The sequence below is a fragment of the Chiloscyllium plagiosum genome, unplaced genomic scaffold (genome assembly GCF_037043375.1).
Source record: "Chiloscyllium plagiosum isolate Xiang-an unplaced genomic scaffold, Cpla_swu_hap1 HiC_scaffold_1, whole genome shotgun sequence".
Lineage (NCBI taxonomy): Eukaryota > Metazoa > Chordata > Chondrichthyes > Orectolobiformes > Hemiscylliidae > Chiloscyllium > Chiloscyllium plagiosum.
In genome coordinates, this window is record NW_028270139.1 from 63,580,946 (window position 1) to 63,599,499 (window position 18,554).

Below are 18,554 nucleotides of genomic sequence, written 5' to 3' on the forward strand. Positions count from 1 at the left end.
GGCCAAATGGCTTGTTTCCACATAATAGACATTCTACGATACTATGATTTAAAAAATTTTTATATTGAATGTATCACCAAAGAAAAAAGGACAGTGAATGAAGAAAAATAAACATTTCTCAGAAAGGGCATGTAGTTCATTCTTTGAGGAATGTTCCAGCTTTGGCTCATTTGTAGCTCTCTGTAGTGCACTCAATTTCTTTGATTGGATTCATAACCTGTAATGAGGTTCTTAATCTCAGCAACTATGGCAGCGCATGCATAAGGTGGCTCTTTCAAGTCTTATTCTAGATACCTGACTTGAATGCAACACCAAAATATTGTATTTCAAGTGACTTCTTAAACTGTGGCCCCAAATGGTGAACATAAGAGATTTATAGGCACTGTTCAAAGAAGCAAAAGTGAAATTCACCCCAATGTCATGGTCAACCGTTATACCTCAAATAGCATCACAAAGCACAGTATCTGATTACTACATCACTGATTTTTGTAGGTGCTTGCTTTGTACAAATTAGCTAATTCATATTTTCAAGAGTACAAGAATGACCATACTGTAAAAGCACTAAGCAATTGAAAATGACAGAGTTATCCTCAGGCCACAAACACTGCTGTATAACTTCTCAGCTTATGATCTTCCCCAACCTTCAATTTAAATTTAGTTTTTGTTACAATTGGTGTGATTATTAGTTAAATCTAGTTTTGTTCAAAGGGAAAAGCTATTTGTCCATTACAAAACTAAAAAAAATTTAAAGTAAAAATATACTATAAACTGAAAATCATCATGGATTAGGCAGAGGGGACCAAATTTAGAAACATCTGACACATGAACGCTCACATTTACAAATGCATCTCATACAGGGTGCAATTTTAAAGATCTAGCATATGAACATTTCCTGTGTTTACGAATGGCTATTTTATATTGTTCAGCATTGTGATCAGATTTGTATACAAATAGACTTGCAAACATATTTAAGAATAGAACGCTTTGCAACTCAGGATTGCCTATATTTCCAGAAATTCAGGAAGTGCTATTTGGTTGGAAATTGGCTTCTGCTTTGTTGCCATGGAGAATTTGCCCATTAATGCTGTTTGACATTTAACTGACAGGTTTGTTTAAATTTTAAGCCAACAAGATTGACTGATTAGTTTGGTCTGAGCATGGCACTAAGAAACAAATAATTAACATAGGCTGTCACTCATCTAGTTGAAACAATACTGCACGTGTATGTTATTTCTGCATGCAAAGAACAGGGTCCTGTGCAAACAGAAGTGTGGTTCATTGCAAGCCAGACTGATAATCCCAAAGTGGATTTTTGCACATTCAGAAATGTTCATCAAATGTTGTCCAATTGCAGAATCACTGTTGGACTCTGGAGTTATGCAAGCACAGGCTGGTTGTTCGAGTCATAACCTTACCGGGTGCGAACAGTTGGAGGCTCATTTCTTGGGATAGTTAATTTATACATAAACGTGTTTATTAGCTGAATGTGATAATCCAATAGGATGATATTTAGCACATTTTGAAGTAGCCAGAAAAACATGGTGAGCATCCATGCTATATCCCATGCAACGTACCACAGCAATAGGAAATAGATTAGTTTCTTACTAATCATTGCACATTTTGAACCTCTGATATCAGGCTATAGGAAGCTTGTGTTGCAACTAGCATACCACCCACCCCCCCAAGCAAGGTTCCCCAACTTATTACAATTCCAGGCACAATACTCAACATTGCTAAGGTCCCAGGAGACAGAATGAACTGACTGGTCCTAACACATTTACTTTTTAAAAGTATCCCTTCCTTTATGGATCCTTTCTCCCAGACCAAGTTTACGTTTTAACCAGGCTTCAGTTAACAAGTGAGTTTATTAGTTACTAAATGTGAGAAGAAATAATAATAAAACACACATACACAGATTAGAAACAAAAGGTGAGTTAAAAAGGAAGACAAAAGCTAAAAAAAAACTAGATGGATTCAGTAAAATGCACATAATGGGATGCTGTGATTGGTTTCTTGGGTGATCGCGGTTGCACTGATTTTGGTCAGTAACTATTGATTTCAAGATGATTGGCTTTGGGTCTTTGTCCTGTTCAACTGCAGCTCTGCTTGCTTCCTAGTTTCCAGAAAAAAAAAGAGTGTGACTTTCTTTTCTCAAGTAGAACATGGGGTTTCTCAGCTGTGACCCACGAGCACACACCTTCACCCACTAGCACACAGACAGAAGCTGAACTGGCTTTTAAATTGTTCTTAAGCATTCTTTAAAAAAGGAGAAAATCCAACCTGTCTCTCTCCTTTTCACCCTGTGTGTTCCAAGCAGATATTCACCGGATATTATAATTCGCTTTGCAGTGCAGTGCATTTCTTCCTTCTGAAGCCCTTTCATTGAAGCTTTTTTTTTCCCCAATCAGGTGTTACATTCCTCGGTCCCTCTTGAGGCAGAGGATAATTCACACTCTCCTTCCAGATGGTCATTGAATCACATTGCTCAGAATTCACATTCTCAGCCATTTTAGCTGTCTGCCCTGTAGTCATGATTAATAGTTCAATATAGATGATGTAGTCATGACACTTGACTTGCTTTTCATTCTTTTTTCTCTCCATTACAATCACTGGTAAGTAGTAATGGGAAGAGACCACAGCAGTTACATGCAACAATAGCAAACTTAATGTTACAAGGCACAAAATATCACAGTGCACAGACAGATCAAGTCATCAAAAAATATCTTGAGATGGCTAAATCATACTGTTGTGCTTCATGCATTGAAATCACTGCATAGCTACATATGCACCACTTGAATCTAAGTGATTAGATTGATTAGATTACTTACAGCGTGGAAACAGGTCCAACAAGTCCACACCGACCCGCCAAAGTGCAACCCACCCAGACCCATTCCCCTACATTTACCCCTTCACTTAACACTACGTACAATTTAGCATGGCCAATTCACCTAACCTGCATATTTTTGGACTGTGGGAGGAAACCGGAGCACCCAGAAGAAACCCACGCAGACACGGGGAGAATGTGCAAACTCCACAAAGAGTCGCCTGAGGCTGGAATTGAACCCGGGTATCTGGCGCTGTGAGGCAACAGTGCTAACCACTGTGCCATCGTGCTGCCCACGTGTTTAGGATTATACAGCAAGTATGGCACAGAAACAGCCCACTTGTTATAACTAGTCCATGCTCCACTTGAGCCTCCTCCCATAGTTTTTTATTTAAATCTTCATGACTATCTGTGTATTTTCCCATTGAATACATTATTTCCTTCTCAGTCGTGGTGGGTTTGATACCCTCGCAACTATTAGGCAAATAAATTTCTCCTGAATTCACTATTCGACATTTTGGTGGTAATTATCTAATGACAATGACCTCTAATTATGCTCTCCCACACAAGAGGAATCATTCTGTGTTGACTCTATCGAACCTTCCATAAGTTTGAAGGTCACCTTGCAGCCATTTGTTCCACTGCACAACACACACACTCACACCCAAGAGAAGAAAGAACCCAAACCTATCAATCCATTTCTGATACATGCACCCATGCATTTCTGGTATCATCCTTGCTAAATCATCTTTGCAATCACAACTTCAAATGCATACTACCTGTATTTTGAAGGAACACTTTCAGGATGTATTAATTTAATTAAATCACAATACATTGTATGACGACATCAACTTTATTTTGTAAGAAACTTAAATAAGTTGGATGAATGTTAAAGGTGATTTAAATGAGCAATAATGGCCTCTTCCTGTTCAAAAGACAGAGGAGTAGAATTAGGCCATTTGGCCCATCGAGTCTGCTCTGCCATTCAATCATGGTTGATATACTCGTCACCTCCACGTTCTTGCCTTTTCTCCCTTCAACCCATTACCAATTAAAAATCTGTCTAACTCCTCCTTAAATTTACTCAGGCATCTAATGTTCTTATTTGGTGATCTGCATATCAAAATAACAAAAACAGGCTGTTCATTCCTCCAAAATCTGTTTACATTTGAGATTTCAAATTTTACAAGAAGTGGGATAAACTTCAAATTTACACACCAGTCTCTGGCTTACGACCAACCAAAATGGATAAAGCTCATTCAGGAAGTGCACCAAATACAATGAAGGGCTTTGTCAAGAATGTATAGAAGTGAAGTAAACTGTTGAAGTAAGTGCACATACATCGAAACAAAGTACCTAACTGATCCTTCAAACACAATGTGACACGGAAAGCAGAGTCTGGAGATTACAAATTAGAGTTATCAAACAACTCAGAACTCACCAAACCAAGGTGACATCAAATCACCTTTAATCCCAAAGGACTGCCTCAAAAGCACAAAATAAAGAAAAATCTAATGGTTTGGGGCTGTTGAGCAGTTAATGAGTTTTAGACAGTAATCTTTTAAAGTATAGCTCCCAAACCAGAATACTACAGGATAGCACAGAAGGTGCTAAGGCATGTGAAGCATTCATGTAGGGATGCCTAATTTGCACAAGACCACAATTAGAAGACATTACAAATAATCAACGAAACGACAATTGAAAACAAAAATCAGATTTTCACAGACCAATGTTTTACCAGGAGACAGTGAGGACTGCAGATGTTGGAGATCAGAGTCAAAACGTGTGGTGCTGGAAAAGCACAGCCAGTCAGGCAGCATCCAAAGAGCAAGAGAGTCGTCATTTCGAGCATAAGCTCTTCATCAAGAATTGGGGGGTTGCTCTAGGGGGGTGGCTTATAAATGGGAGTGGGGTGGGGCTGAGGGTGGGAGGGAATAGCTAGGAAATGCAATAGGTGGATGAAGGTCATAGGTCTGAGTGGAGGGTGGAGCAGATAGGTAGGAAGGAAGATGGACAGGTAGAACAGTTCAAGAGGGCAGTGCCGAGTTGGAGGGTTGGATCTGGGATAAGGTCGAGAGGGAGGGGAGGTGAGGAAACTGGTGAAAATCGACATTGAATCCATATGGTTGGAGGGTCCCAAGGCGGAAGATGAGGTGTTCTTCTTCCAGTTGTCAGGTGGCTAAGATTTTGTAGTGGAGAAGGCACAGGATTTGCATGTCTTTGGCAGAGTGGGAGGGGGAGTTTGAAGTGTTTTACCATAAAACTGAACATACAAGCAGCTGATGGTCATGGGTGGTTGTTTACATACCCTTTTCAGATAAACTTACTAACATAACGAACCCATATTCTCTCAATTAACCCAATTCTAGCATGGATCGAGTTGATAGCACCTCACTTTACAGTTGTCATTAGATGAACTGATGCTAGCGATGAAGAGAAAGTGAGGTCTGCAGATGCTGGAGATCAGAGATGGAAATGTGTTGCTGGAAAAGCGCAGCAGGTCAGGCAGCATCTAGGGAACAGGAGAATCGACGTTTCGGGCATTAGCCCTTCTTCAGGAATGAGGAAAGTTGGTCCAGCAGGCTAAGATAAAAGATAGGGAGGAGGGACTTGGGGGAGGGGCGTCGGAAATGTGATAGGTGGAAAGAGGTCAAGGTGAGGGTGATAGGTCAGACTGGGGTGGGGGCGGAGAGGTCGGGAAGAAGATTGCAGGTTAGGAAGGCGGTGCTGAATTTGATGGATTTGACTGAGACAGGCTGGGGGGAGGGGAAATGAGGAAACTGGTGAAAGAAGAGGTGTGCAATGAGAAAAGACCGATAATCATGCCTTGAGATCTTGAAGCTAAAAATACAAACATGTCATAACCATTTCCCTTCAAAAGACAGGGAGGCAATGGTCTCGTGGTATTATTGCTGAACTGTTAATCCAGAGACCCAGGTAATGGTCTAGGGACCCAGGTTCGAACCCCACTACAGCAGATGGTATCATGTGAACTCAGTTAAATCTGGAAGAGTTTACTGATGACCGTGAATCCACTGTCGACCGTTGGAAAAAATCCTTTGGACAATTAGCAATAGGCAACAAATGCTGGCTTGCCCAACAATACCCTCATCCCGGAAATTAATTTTAAAAAAGGGAATGGATTTGTGATTCACATAACTTTGTTTTTATTTCCATTGAGCAGTTTGATAAATTGCTAGTTATACAATGTTAACAATTTACCAACTATAATTAAAGCATGAAGCTTAAGTAAGCAACAGACAGAAAATGGAAGCTCATGAAAATAATTAGTATCTTGACTTAAAATCCTCCATCCTGGCTCTGTTTTAGCTTCTAACTGTGCATTTGGTCTGTTACGTAAACATTCAGCAACATAATTACAAATACTAACCATTTTGACCAGAAACTTAAGCATTAAAGCAGACAATAAAGTGCCTATAAAGACTGTGCTATTTCATTTTTCTGTATTTTTGATCATGGACTGAAATAGGAAAAAGACACTTATGAAACACTGTCACACCGCACTTTATACAATCAAGTAAGCTGACATTCATTGTTTACACAACTTCTTGTTCAATCAGTAGTGGAGATCTAGATCACAGGTGAGTTGAAACCAAAGGGCGTACATGAATGCAGCTTTGGCCAGCAACAAGTAGCTGATTAGTCTGTGGACAAGTGACCAATTACTGTATTGACAACAAAGGCTTTCAGCCCTGCAATAAGCATGTGATTGTGGGGTAGTTGACTAGGCTATGGCTGTAAACAAGTAGAGAGATGTCATCAGACCTCCAAAAAACTTACTCTCCTCTGCAGTTAAAAACATCCAAAGCAAGCTGCTATGCAAGCTGTGGCTTTTAACCAGTAAACCAGAGATTGTACAAGTGTGAACCAGCCACGAACTATCTCCTTCAAGCAAATGGCTAGAGGAGAAAGATCATTCAGCCGCATGTCTTGACAAGCTAAAAGGATAAGTACAGCAAACCCAATGAACAAGAACCATTAAACTGCCTGCCCAGTCTTTCACTCCATCCATAGACATACTCAACAAAAAGAAAAAGATTTTATGTCCATATATATGAGTAAAGGATTTGGGGGGGGGGGGGGGGGGTCGAAAGGGGTCAGAATTTTATGGATCTGAAAGAAAGGTAAACTGGAGGAATTCTGTATGCTTTTCGAAACTTTAATTTTTGTGATTAGTCTGATTTCCAGTGCATGACCCTAGTGATGAATAACAGCGCACTGAGTTTTCTTCAATTACAGCCCACCTTGTAACCGTTGTTCTAACCACAATTAAATTTAAGGCAAAAGTTCAAAAGAGTCATAGAGATGTACAGCATGGAAACAGGTCCTTCAGTCCAATCTGTCCACGCCGACCAGATATCCCAACCCAATCTAGTCCCACCTGCCAGTACCCGGCCCATATCCCTCCAAACCCTTCCTATTCATATACCCATCCAAATGCCTCTTCAATGTTGCAATTGCACCAGCCTCCACCACATCCTCTGGCAGCTCATTCCATACACGTACCACTCTCTATGTGAAAAGGTTGCCCCTTAGGTCTCTTTTATGTCTTTCCCCTCTCACCCTAAACCTATGCCCTCTAGTTCTGGATTCCCCAACCCCAAGGAAAAGACTTTGTCTATTTATCCTATCCATGCCCCTCATAATTTGTAAACATCTATAAGGTCACCCCTCAACCTCCGGTACTCCAGGGGAAACAGCCCCAGCCTGTTCAGCCACTCCCTACAGCTCAAATCCCCCAACCCTGGCAACATCCTTGTAAATCTTTTCTGAACCCTTTCAAGTTTCACAACATCTTTCCGATAGGAAGGAGACCAGAATTAAATGCAATTTTCCAACAGTGGCCTAACCAATGTCCTGTACAGCTGCAACATGACCTCCCAACTCCTGTACTCAATACTCTGACTAATAAAGGAAAGCATATCAAACGCCTTCTTCACTATCCTATCTACCTGCGACTCCACTTTCAAGGAGCTATGAACCTGCACTCCAAGGTCTCTTTGTTCAGCAACACTCCCTAGGACCTTACCATGTTAGACAAGTACACATTAAATGAAGTCTAAAATGCTGTGCCCTCTCAATTGTCTTTAATATAGTTTTGAAATCATGAATCTGGCTTTAATGGAATAATTACTAGCAACTATGCAGTACTTGAATTGCGTAGACACCAATAGGCAGGGTACAGCTTGACCAAGAAAGTTCTTAAATTCTATGGTTCTCGTTAAATCAGCACAAAGCTAAAATCATCCCCTGGAAGCCATATATTGTGAAACACATTTTGTATAAAGCAAAAAACATTAATTACTATTACATAAATGCAGACCTTAATTTAATGTTTCAGCAACTTATCCCCCTCAGCTATCCTTGCATGGTTGTGACAGTTCTTTTATCAGTCACAACACCACGAAATAGTCAGCTCAGGTAAATAAATTGATACCACCTTCTGCAAACAAGGTGGAATCCTCTGACTGCTTACACCTGATTTAAACATGTATCACATGCAAAGCAATTTTAAACACCCTAAAGTTGTTAGAAGACACATACTAAAGTGCAAAAGAAAGTACTTACATTTCATCTTGCACACAAATAGGCGTAAACAATCAAATGCATTGTGTCTGAATGATTAACACAGCAATCTCAATATTTCAATACTATAAAAAGACAATGCATTGCACAAGCAATTACTAAGTACATTTCTTATCCAACTATATTCCTAACCTGCACCCACTCTCTCCCAAATTTCCCTGCTTTCAAAAGATACCTCGTGCTTGGCTACAATTTCAGTAATAAAAATACCAGTTTAGCCAGACTATTGATTTTGAGATCAAGTTTTAAATTGTGCACTTAACAATCTTGCATTGATGTTGTGAAATGTGAAAATATTCTGGGGGAATACTGCAATCCTCACAATTCCTTGTACAATTACAGGGTTTGGGGGCATTCAACTCAGTTCCCCTTTCCCAGGAAGGAAAGCAAAAACATGTTTTTAAGTTCGTAGTGTGATAAAATACACCTTGCATTTTTTTAAACGTGTACCACTGCAGTAGAAAAATCAGTTGTTATGGACCAGACCAAACACCCAAAAATATATTAAGATAGTCTAAACCCTATTTTTTCTTATTTTAAAGGTGTGTAAGGTGTTGCATTCCAAATGCAATTAATTGGTCAAGCTATCAGATTTGAAGCAAAATACACTTTATTCATACACTATAGCTAAAATATAACAAAAGAAAAAAATTGGATCAACTACTTTTTTGGAAAACTGAACAAAGTAATAGATTATTTAACTACTAAACAATAATTGTTCCAATATGCTAACATCCCATAAACATACACTTAGCAAAAACAAGTTCAGAAAAATAAATTATCTTACATTCAAGTCTCCAGTCCAGGCGGAAAAACATTGAGAAAACTCAGTAGTGGGGAATAATGTACTGCAGGTTCAAGATTCCAGTAGCTACTACTGAAAAACTAAAGCTAAAAATCCTAGGTCTAGGGTAGCTGGACCCCACCCAATCAGGCTGTTTCTATTGTCCAAACCTTAGAAAACAAACACCAAGGCCTCACAAACTGATTACTTTATGAGCTTTGAAGCAGACTTCTCAGTACCGCTGATCTCAACCTTTCTTCATTAAAATAAAACCTATGACAAAATACGTCTTAAAGTCATAATATCATTGCACAATGAACATTCAAATACATGACATGACAGTTTTACTTGCCTGAGACTAGGCATTTACACCAAGACCTCACTTAAAGTTACCACAATCCCACCCTTGCATCGGGCATGGATTTTAGCTTCTCACCCAGCTTTGATTCCTGGCTATGTCTCACCTTAGTCTTGCTTTCCCTTCCAACCATGGTCTTGCTTCTCATCCGCTATTCTTATGCTAGACCTTAATGTCTTCATGTTTATCAGCTCCCCTCCCAAACTCACATTGATACTTTGGGCTCCATCTAGTAATAAAAGTAGGGTCCAAGTCAGTCTGGGAGTCCAATTGCTCTTTGCACAAACTCTTGCCATTAGATAGAAACCAGTGAACTTAACAGGACTCATGTATCGCTGGACATCGAAGTACATCTGGGAAAATTAAAAAACACTCAACTTCACAACTGACCTTGGAGGAACCAGTCTGGGAGCGGTCACAGCACAGAAACAGATAAGTGGATTTTAAGCATGGCCTTAAAATAAGTCTGCAGTAGTGAGTAGAGTGGTTTTTTTCTTGATTATATGTTTTTTGAGATATGTCTCTTGATTAAACTTAAAATACAGTAGCGCCTCAACTTATGAGCTCAATCTGTTCCGGGACCCGGTTCGCGAACTGAATCAATTTTTCCCATTGTTCGGATAACGTAAGAATGCTTGGACATAGCAATGAACGCTGTTCACAGCGCACACGCCAAAGATGAACTGAATGAGATCACGCGGGGCCAGAGAGCTTTTGCGTTCAACAAGCACGCAGCAAAGCAGAACAATGAAACCACGTGGTCGCACACGGGCTTTTTGCGTTCGTACCTTCGCTCATACCTTGAATTTCGTTCGTACGTTGAAGCAAAATTTTACTTACAATCCTGTTCGTAAACCGATTTGTTCGTGAACGGGGTCATTCGTATGTCGAGGCACTACTGTATAAGCCATCAGAATTAATTTAAACTGGAGCAGTGTTTTGTAGAGGAATAGGACAGTGTTATGTTCTGGATCTGTAGACTGAAAGAAGCAAAAATGGCCCTTAGTAGAGTGATATGCTCTTCTTGTCGGATGTGGGAGATTAGGGAGAGTTTACAGAGTAATGAAGATTATACCTGCAATAAATGCTGACGGTTGCGAATCCTATCAGATTGAATGCATCGGTTGGAGATACAGACAGGGGTAATGAGGAATTTACAAGAGCAAGGGGATGTAATGGATAGCAATTATAGGAAGGGGGAAAAAAAAAGACTCAGATACACAGTCATATATGATACTTTCTCCCCACCCCCACCCTCCTCTAGCTTATCTCTCCACGCTCCAGGCTCACTGCCTTTATTCCTGATGAAGGGCTTTTGCCCGAAACGTCAATTTCGAAGCTCCTTGGATGCTGCCTGAACTGCTGTGCTCTTCCAGCACCACTAATCCAGAATCTGGTTTCCAGCATCTGCAGTCATTGTTTTTACCATATAGATGGGTTAACTCCACCAAAGGTAAGAAAGGTAGGTAAGTAGGTAGTGCAGGGGTCTTCTGTGGCTAGCCCCATTTCAAACAAGTATACTGTTTTGGAAAATGTAGGGGGTGACGGATTCTCAGGGGAATGTATCATGAACAGCCAAGTTTCTGATATTGAGGCTGGCTCTAATGTAATGAGAGGGACGTCGGGTTCCAAGCAATTGATTGCGTTAGCAGACTCTCTAGTCCAAGGTACAGGCAGACGTTTCTGTGGCCAGCAGCAAAAAAATCAGAATGGTGTGTTGCTTCCCTGGTGCCAGGGTCAAGGATGTCTCAGAGAAGGTGCAGAATGTTCCAAAGGGGGAAAGAGGGGCCAGCAGGTCATTGTACACATTGGAACTAACGACATAGGAAGGGAAAAGGATGAGATTCTGAACGTAGATTAGAGAGAGTTAGACAGGAATTTAAAAAGGAGGTCCTCGAGAATAGTAATATCTGGATTACTCCCGGTGCTACGAGCTAGTGAGGGCATGAATAGGAGGATAGATCAGATGAATGCATGGTTGAGGAGCTGGTGTATAGGAGAAGGATTCACATTTTTGGATCATTGGAAGCTGTTTTGGGGTATAAGTGACCTGTACAAGAAGAACGGATTGCACCTAAATTGGTGCAATTCGGGTGGGGCTCAGGGAGATAGTGAGGAAAGATTTCAATCAGAGACTGGTACAGTTGAGAACAAAGGCGAGTCAAACAGTCAGGGCAGGCAGAGACAAAGCAGAGAACAAGGTAGGATTGATCATTTAAATTGCATTTATTTCAATGCAAGAGATCTAACAGGGAAGGCAGATGAACTCGAGGCATGGTTAGGAACGTGGGACTGGGATATCATAGCAATTACAGAAACGTGGCCCCTCACTTCTCTCCAAGGCCCCAAAGGAAACTTCCATATCCGCCACAGATTCACCTGCACCTCCACCCACATCATCTACTGCATCCGCTGCAGCCGGTGTGGCCTCCTCTATATTGGGGAGACAGGCCGCCTACTTGCGGAGCGATTCAGAGAGCACCTCTGGGCCACCCGGACGAACCAACCCAACCACCCTGTAGCACAGCATTTCAACTCCCCCTCCCACTCCACCGAGGATATGCAGGTCATTGGACTCATCCACCGCCAAACCACAACAACGCGACGGTCGGAGGAGGAGCGTCTTATCTTCCGACTGGGAACCCTCCAACCACAGGGGATGAACTTGGACTTCACCAGTTTCTTCAACCCCCCTTCCCCCACCTTGTCTCAGCCGAATCCCTCCAGCCCGGCACCGCCTTCCTGACCTGCAGTCTTCTTCTTGACCTCTCCGCCTCCATCCTACTCCGACCTATCACCCTCACCTTGACCTCTTTCCACCTATCACATTTCCAACGCCCCTCCTCCAAGTCCCTCCTCCCTACCTTTTATCTTCTCCTGCTGAACACTCTCTGCTCATTCCTGAAGAAGGGCCTGTGCCCGAAACGTCGAATCTCCTGTTCCCTGGATGCTGCCTGACCTGCTGTGCTGTTCCAGCAATAAAGTTTCAACTTTGATCTCCAGCATCTGCAGACCTCACTTTCTCCTCAGGGATGGACAGGACTGGCAGCTTAATGTTCCAGGATACAAATGCTACAGGAAGGACAGGAAGGGAAGCAAGAGAGGAGGGGGAGTGGCGTTTTTGATAAGGGATAGCAGGGAGGACATTCCTGAAAATACATCCAGGGAAGCTATTTGGGTGGAACGGAGAAATAAGAAAGAGATGATTACCTTATTGGGATTGTATTATAGACCCCCTAACAGTCAGAGGGAAATTGAGAAACAAACTTGTCAGGAGATCTCAGCTATCTGTACCAATAATAGAGTGGTTATGGTAGGGGATTTTAACATTTCAAACATAGACTGGGACTGCCATACTGTTAAGGGTTTAGATGGAGAAGAATTTGTTAAGTGCATACAAGAAAATTTTCTGATTCAGTATGTGGATGTACCGACTAGAGAAGTTGCCAAACCTGACCTACTCTTGGGAAATAAGGCAGGGCAGGTGACTGTGGTGTCAGTGGGGGAACACTTTGGGGCCAGCGACCATAGTTCTATTAGTTTTAAAATAGTGATGGAAAAGGATAGACCAGATCTAAAAGTTGAAGTTCTAAATTGCAGGAAGGCCAATTTTGACGGTATTAGGCAAGAACTTTCGAAAGCTGATTGAGCGCAGATGTTCGCAGGTAAAGGAATGGCTGGAAAATGGGAAGCCTTCAGAAATGAGAGAACAAGAGTCCAGAGAAAGTATATTCCTGTTCGGTTGAAAGGAAAGGCTGGTAGGTATAGGGAATGCTGGATGACTAAAGAAATTGAGGGTTTGGTTAAGAAAACGAAGAAAGCATATGTCGGGAATAGACAGGAGAGATCGAGTGAATCCTTAAGAAGAGCATAAAGGCAGCAGGAGTATACTCGAGAGAAAAATTAGGAGGGCAAAAAGGGAACATGACATAACTTTGGCAAATAAGAGTTCAGGAAAATCCAAAAGGTTTTTAACAAATACATTAAAGACAAAAGGGTAATTAGGGAGAGAACAGGGTCCACCAGAATTCAGCAAGGCGAATTTTGTGTGGAGCTGCAGGAGATAGGGCAGATACTAAGTAAGTATTTTGCATCAGTATTTACTGTGGGAAAGGACATGGACGATATAGAATGTTGGAAATAGATGATGACATCTTGGAAAATGTCCATACTACAGAGGAGGAAGTGCTGGATGTCTTGAAACAAATGAAAGTGGATAAACCTCCCGGACCTGATCAGGCGTACCCTAGAACTCTGTGAGAAGCCAGTGAAGTGATTGCTGCGCCTCTTACTGAGGTATTTGTATCATCGATAATCACAGGTGAGGTGCCGGAAGACTAGAGGTTGGCTAATGTGGTACCACTGTTTAAGAAGGGTGGTAAGGACAAGCCAGAGAACTATAGACCAGTGAGCCTGACCTCAGTGGTGGGCAAGTTGTTGGAGTGAATCCTGAGGGACAGGATGTACATGTATTTGGAAAAGCAAGGACTGATTCGGGATAGTCAACATGGCTTTGTGTGTGGGAAATCATGTCTCACAAACTTAATTGAGTTTTTTGAAGAAGTAACAAAGAGGATTGATAAAGGGCAGAGTGGTAGATGTGACCTATATGGACTTCAATACGGCATTCGACAAGGTTCCCCATGGGAGACTGGCGAGCAAGGTTAGATCTCATGGAATACAGGGAGAACTCGCCATTTGAATACAGAACTGGCTCAAAGGTAGAAGACAAACAGTGGTGGTGGAAGGTTGCATTTCAGACTGGAGGCCTGTGACCAGTGCAGTGCCACAAGGATCGGTGCTGGGTCCACTACTTTTCATCATTTATGTAAATAATTTGAATATGAGGCATAAGAGATGTAAGTTAGTAAGTTTGCTGATGACACCAAAATTGGAGGTGTAGTGGACAGCGAAGAAGGTTATCTCCAATTACAATGGGATCTTGATCAGATGGGCTAATGGGCTGAGAAGTGGCAGATAGAGTTCAATTTAGATACATGGAAGGTGCTGCATTTTGGGAAAGCAAATCTTAGCAGGACGTATACACTTCAGGATAAGGTCCTGGCGAGTGTTGCTGAAGAAACCTTGGAGTGCAGATTCATAGCTGCTTGAAAACAGGGTCACAGGCAGATAGGATAATGAAGGCGGCGTTTGGTATTAGATTTAGATTATTAGATTACATTACAGTGTGGAAACAGGCCCTTCGGCCCAACAAGTCCACACCGACCCGCTGAAGCGAACCCACCCAAACCCCAACATTTACCCCTTACCTAACACTACGGCCAATTTAGTATGGCCAATTCACCTGACCTGCACATCTTTGGATTGTGGGAGGAAACCAGAGCACCCGGAGGAAACCCACGCAAACACGGGGAGAACGTGCAAACTCCACACAGTCAGTCGCCTGAGGCGGGAATTGAACCCGGGTCTCAGGCGCTGTGAGGCAACAGTGCTAACCACTGTGCCACCGTGCCGCCCACACAGCACGGTGGCACAGTGCTTTCCTTTATTAGTCAGAGTATTGAGTACAGGAGTTGGGAGGTCATGTTATGACTGTACAGGACATTGGTTAGGCCACTGTTGGAATATTGCATTTAATTCTGGTCTCCTTCCTATCGGAAAGATGTTGTGAAACTTGAAAGTGTTCAGAAAACATCTACAAGGATGCTGCCAGGTTTGGAGGATTTGAGCTATCGGGAGAGGTTGAATAGGCTAGAGCTGTTTTCCCTGGACTGTCGGAAGCTGAGGGGTGACCTTGTTGAGGTTTATAAAATTATGAGGGGCATGGATAGGATAAATAGGCAAAGTCTTTTCCCTGGGTTGGGGGTGTCCAGAACTAGGGGGCGTCCAGAACTAGGGGGCATAGGTTTAGGGTGAGAGAGGAAAGATACAAAAGAGACTTAAGGGCAACTCTTTCACTCAGAGGGTGGTACGTGAATGGGATGAGCTGCCAGAGGAAGTGGTGGAGGCGAGTACAATTGCAACATTTAAAAGGCATCTGGATGGGTATATGAATGGGAAGGGTTAGGAGGGATATGAGCCAGGTGCTGGCAGATGGGACCAGATTGGGTTGGGATATCTGGTCGGCATGGAATTGGATCGAAGGGCCTGTTTTCACACTGTACATCTCCATGACTCTGACTGAACAGTAAAAGTATTTTTTAAAATATCGTATCTCTTTTATATTCATTGCTTTGCAAGTTATTTCAATAAGAATAACAGTATTATACATATACAGTACTTTGTTTCTGGACAGAAACATCCAAAGGAACCCAGCTTTAATATAGTATAATTTGGCTTCCCATAGGAATCATTTTAAGCTGTTTAACCTATAACTGTAATTGTGATTCTACGTTATGCAACCAGAGCTTTCAACGTGAACTAAGTGTTGTCACATAAGGAAAATGACAGACATCTGACTGTTATATACTTATTGCTGATTCGGTCAGATCAATTTACATTTTAAATTACAGAACACAATCTCAATTAAACTGGCAAGTCAACTGTAGAAAAAGCAATACAACTAAAACTCCTTTGGTTTGCAGTTATGCACATTATTATGCACTGAATTGTGTACAAAAATAAAATCAGGTTAAATTACATGCACTGAATGAACAGCAAAAATCTTGATTCAGTTATTTATTTATTTTGTCACGACTGAAGTCCATTTTCAAAATTTACAGATTCATAGTACAGACATTAAATCTTCACAGAAGTATAAAAGTTGGCAGTGCGTCATCTGATTGTATAGATAAGCATCATTACAGCCAAACCTGATAAAATGCCATTATCAGATATCCATAAATGTGCAGTCCCAAGCAATGGGCAATGACTAATTTATCACAACCATAGAACCTGACTAGCTTTTTAATCTCTCCAAGCAGAAAATCAATATGAACATCTCTATTGTGTCTCCTCCTCAACGATTACTCAGCAGCTGACACTACTGGCATCCCTCAGTAAAACAGATCATTACGGATCATTAATTGTTAAACAGCTAAATATTCCCTCAAAGCACACAGCTGGACCTGAGATTACAAACTGCAACTTTTATTTTCAACTGTCATTACCTGGACTGCACAACTAATACATTTTCAAACTATTAAATATAATCATGAGCAATAAAAGCAAAGATTTAGACCTAATGCATCAAACCTTTGGAAATAAACCAAAGGTATATGACAGACATTTCACTTTATCAACCTGTGGAAACTTGCAAAACATAAAAAAACTAAAACTTGTGATTTTGGCCCTTCTAACACGATAAGAAACATTTACTTTAGAAACTTCTAGTTTGTTCCCTACTGCTCCCTTAAATCCCAGCCTACCCAGGTTACATAAAAGTTATACACTAATTTTCCGACAAATTTATATCCAGACCTGTAAAACTCTGCTAATAGGATAAAAAGAACATTGCTGTTTTCATCCCCTACATTTCGGGTTTAGTTCTGCAGGTCTGTTTCTCTCCCTACGTTTGGTGCCAAACTTGCTGAGTTTCTCCAGTAATTTCTGTTTTTGTTCCAAACCAGAAACGTGATCACAAACTGAGTTAAGAATTCATAAAATACTGTACTTTTACTTTGCGGATGCTGGATGAAAAAGTCCGGAGTAATAACAAACGCTGCAGCAAACTGCAAGATAACCATTTGGCAAACGTTGGTGTTGATCAGAAAGTGAGAGGCGTCCTCTCCCTTCCCACGCAGTTAAAGGGCCACACTCCGGGTTCGCCGCCGCCGAGTTAAACCCGGGTGAGCAGAAGTCACGCCAGGGACATTCCCCACTCCCTCCCCGTCCGGATCCGCGAGCACCATCCCATTTCTGACGGTAATCCATTTAAAGGGGAGCAGCAAACCGACCGGGGTTGGGGGCACTACCGGCCCGATCCCCTGCAGCTTCCCGGAAACAGTGACCACGGCCTCCCTTTCCCTCTTCCCCCACTACTCACCCATCTCCACGCGCACCCGGACAACAGCCACACGGCACGCGCTCCTCTCTTTACAAACTCCAACGGATCCCGCTCGCGCCTCCCTCCCAGGAAGAGCAGCCGGAAAGTGAGGATCCACCAGAGGCGGGGTTTACTATCTCCCGACTCCTCCTGCAACCCAGCAGCGTCTCCTCTTTATAACATCAGCAGGTTGCTGAAAAGGTTTCCCGGACACTCAACGGGAGCCTCATCGGACAAGATTCAACACGACTGAACCGCATAAAAGCAACACCAGGCCAGGTATCCAGATGGGCTAGCTTTTAAAAAGAGCACCTTTACTGGAGGGAGAATGATTTCGGGCGGGAATTCCAGGGTTTAGGTACCTGGCAGCTGAAGTCAAGCCCACCCAACCGATGGCACAACTGTACATTGGGGCATGCCTAAGAAATTAGAATTGGAGGAGTTAATGTATCTCTCCCGGAGGGTTGTAGGACGACAGGGAATTGTAGACATAGGATGGATGATGCAATATAAGATTTCGAAAACGGTGGTGAGAATTTTAAAATCGAAACGTGCAATCAAAGGGAGGTCAGGACGTATACAGGATGACTGGGGAACAAGGCTTTCTGTAAGTTAGGACTCAGTACACAAGAGTTTGGATGATTTCAAGTTTAAGGAAGGTAAAATGCGGACGTCTAGTTGGAATAATCAAGTCTGGACTGTGAAGTTAACGAAGACATGATTGAGAATTGCTGCAGCAGGTGAATTGAGACAAGGGCACATTGGGCAATGTCACAGAGGTGGAACTACATAATTTTACTGATGGCAAGAATATCTAGTTAATTGTGGGCACAAATGTGATCGCAAGATTCCAAACAGTATGAACCGGAGATGGAGACAGCTATCAGGCGGAGGAATGGAGTCAGCATTTCAGAAACAGTTTGTGGCAAAACTAGAGTCTTCATAATATTTAGTTAGATTAAGTTTATTTCGTTTTTGTCATATTTTACTTTATAAAGCTCCTGTGAGGTAGCTTGGGATATTTAATTACTTAGAG

General features: G+C 42.0%; 1 protein-coding gene across 4 annotated transcripts in view; it reads right to left on the reverse strand.

Annotated features, from left to right (window-relative positions):
* The window catches only part of LOC122551387 (RELT-like protein 1), a 78,379-nt gene extending 60,725 nt beyond the window's left edge, over nt 1-17,654 (reverse strand). For 2 of the 4 annotated variants that reach the window (XM_087987154.1, XM_087987152.1), the window contains exon 1: nt 10,362-10,378. In XM_087987154.1, coding sequence (XP_087843280.1) covers nt 10,362-10,371 — 10 coding nt within the window. In that variant the 5' untranslated portion in view covers nt 10,372-10,378. Of the gene's footprint in view, nt 1-10,361; nt 10,379-10,413; nt 10,434-17,518 lie in introns of those variants that run through there. The other 2 variants (XM_043693229.2, XM_087987158.1) reach the window with 2 other exon arrangements.
* Nucleotides 17,655-18,554: the final 900 nt, after the last annotated feature.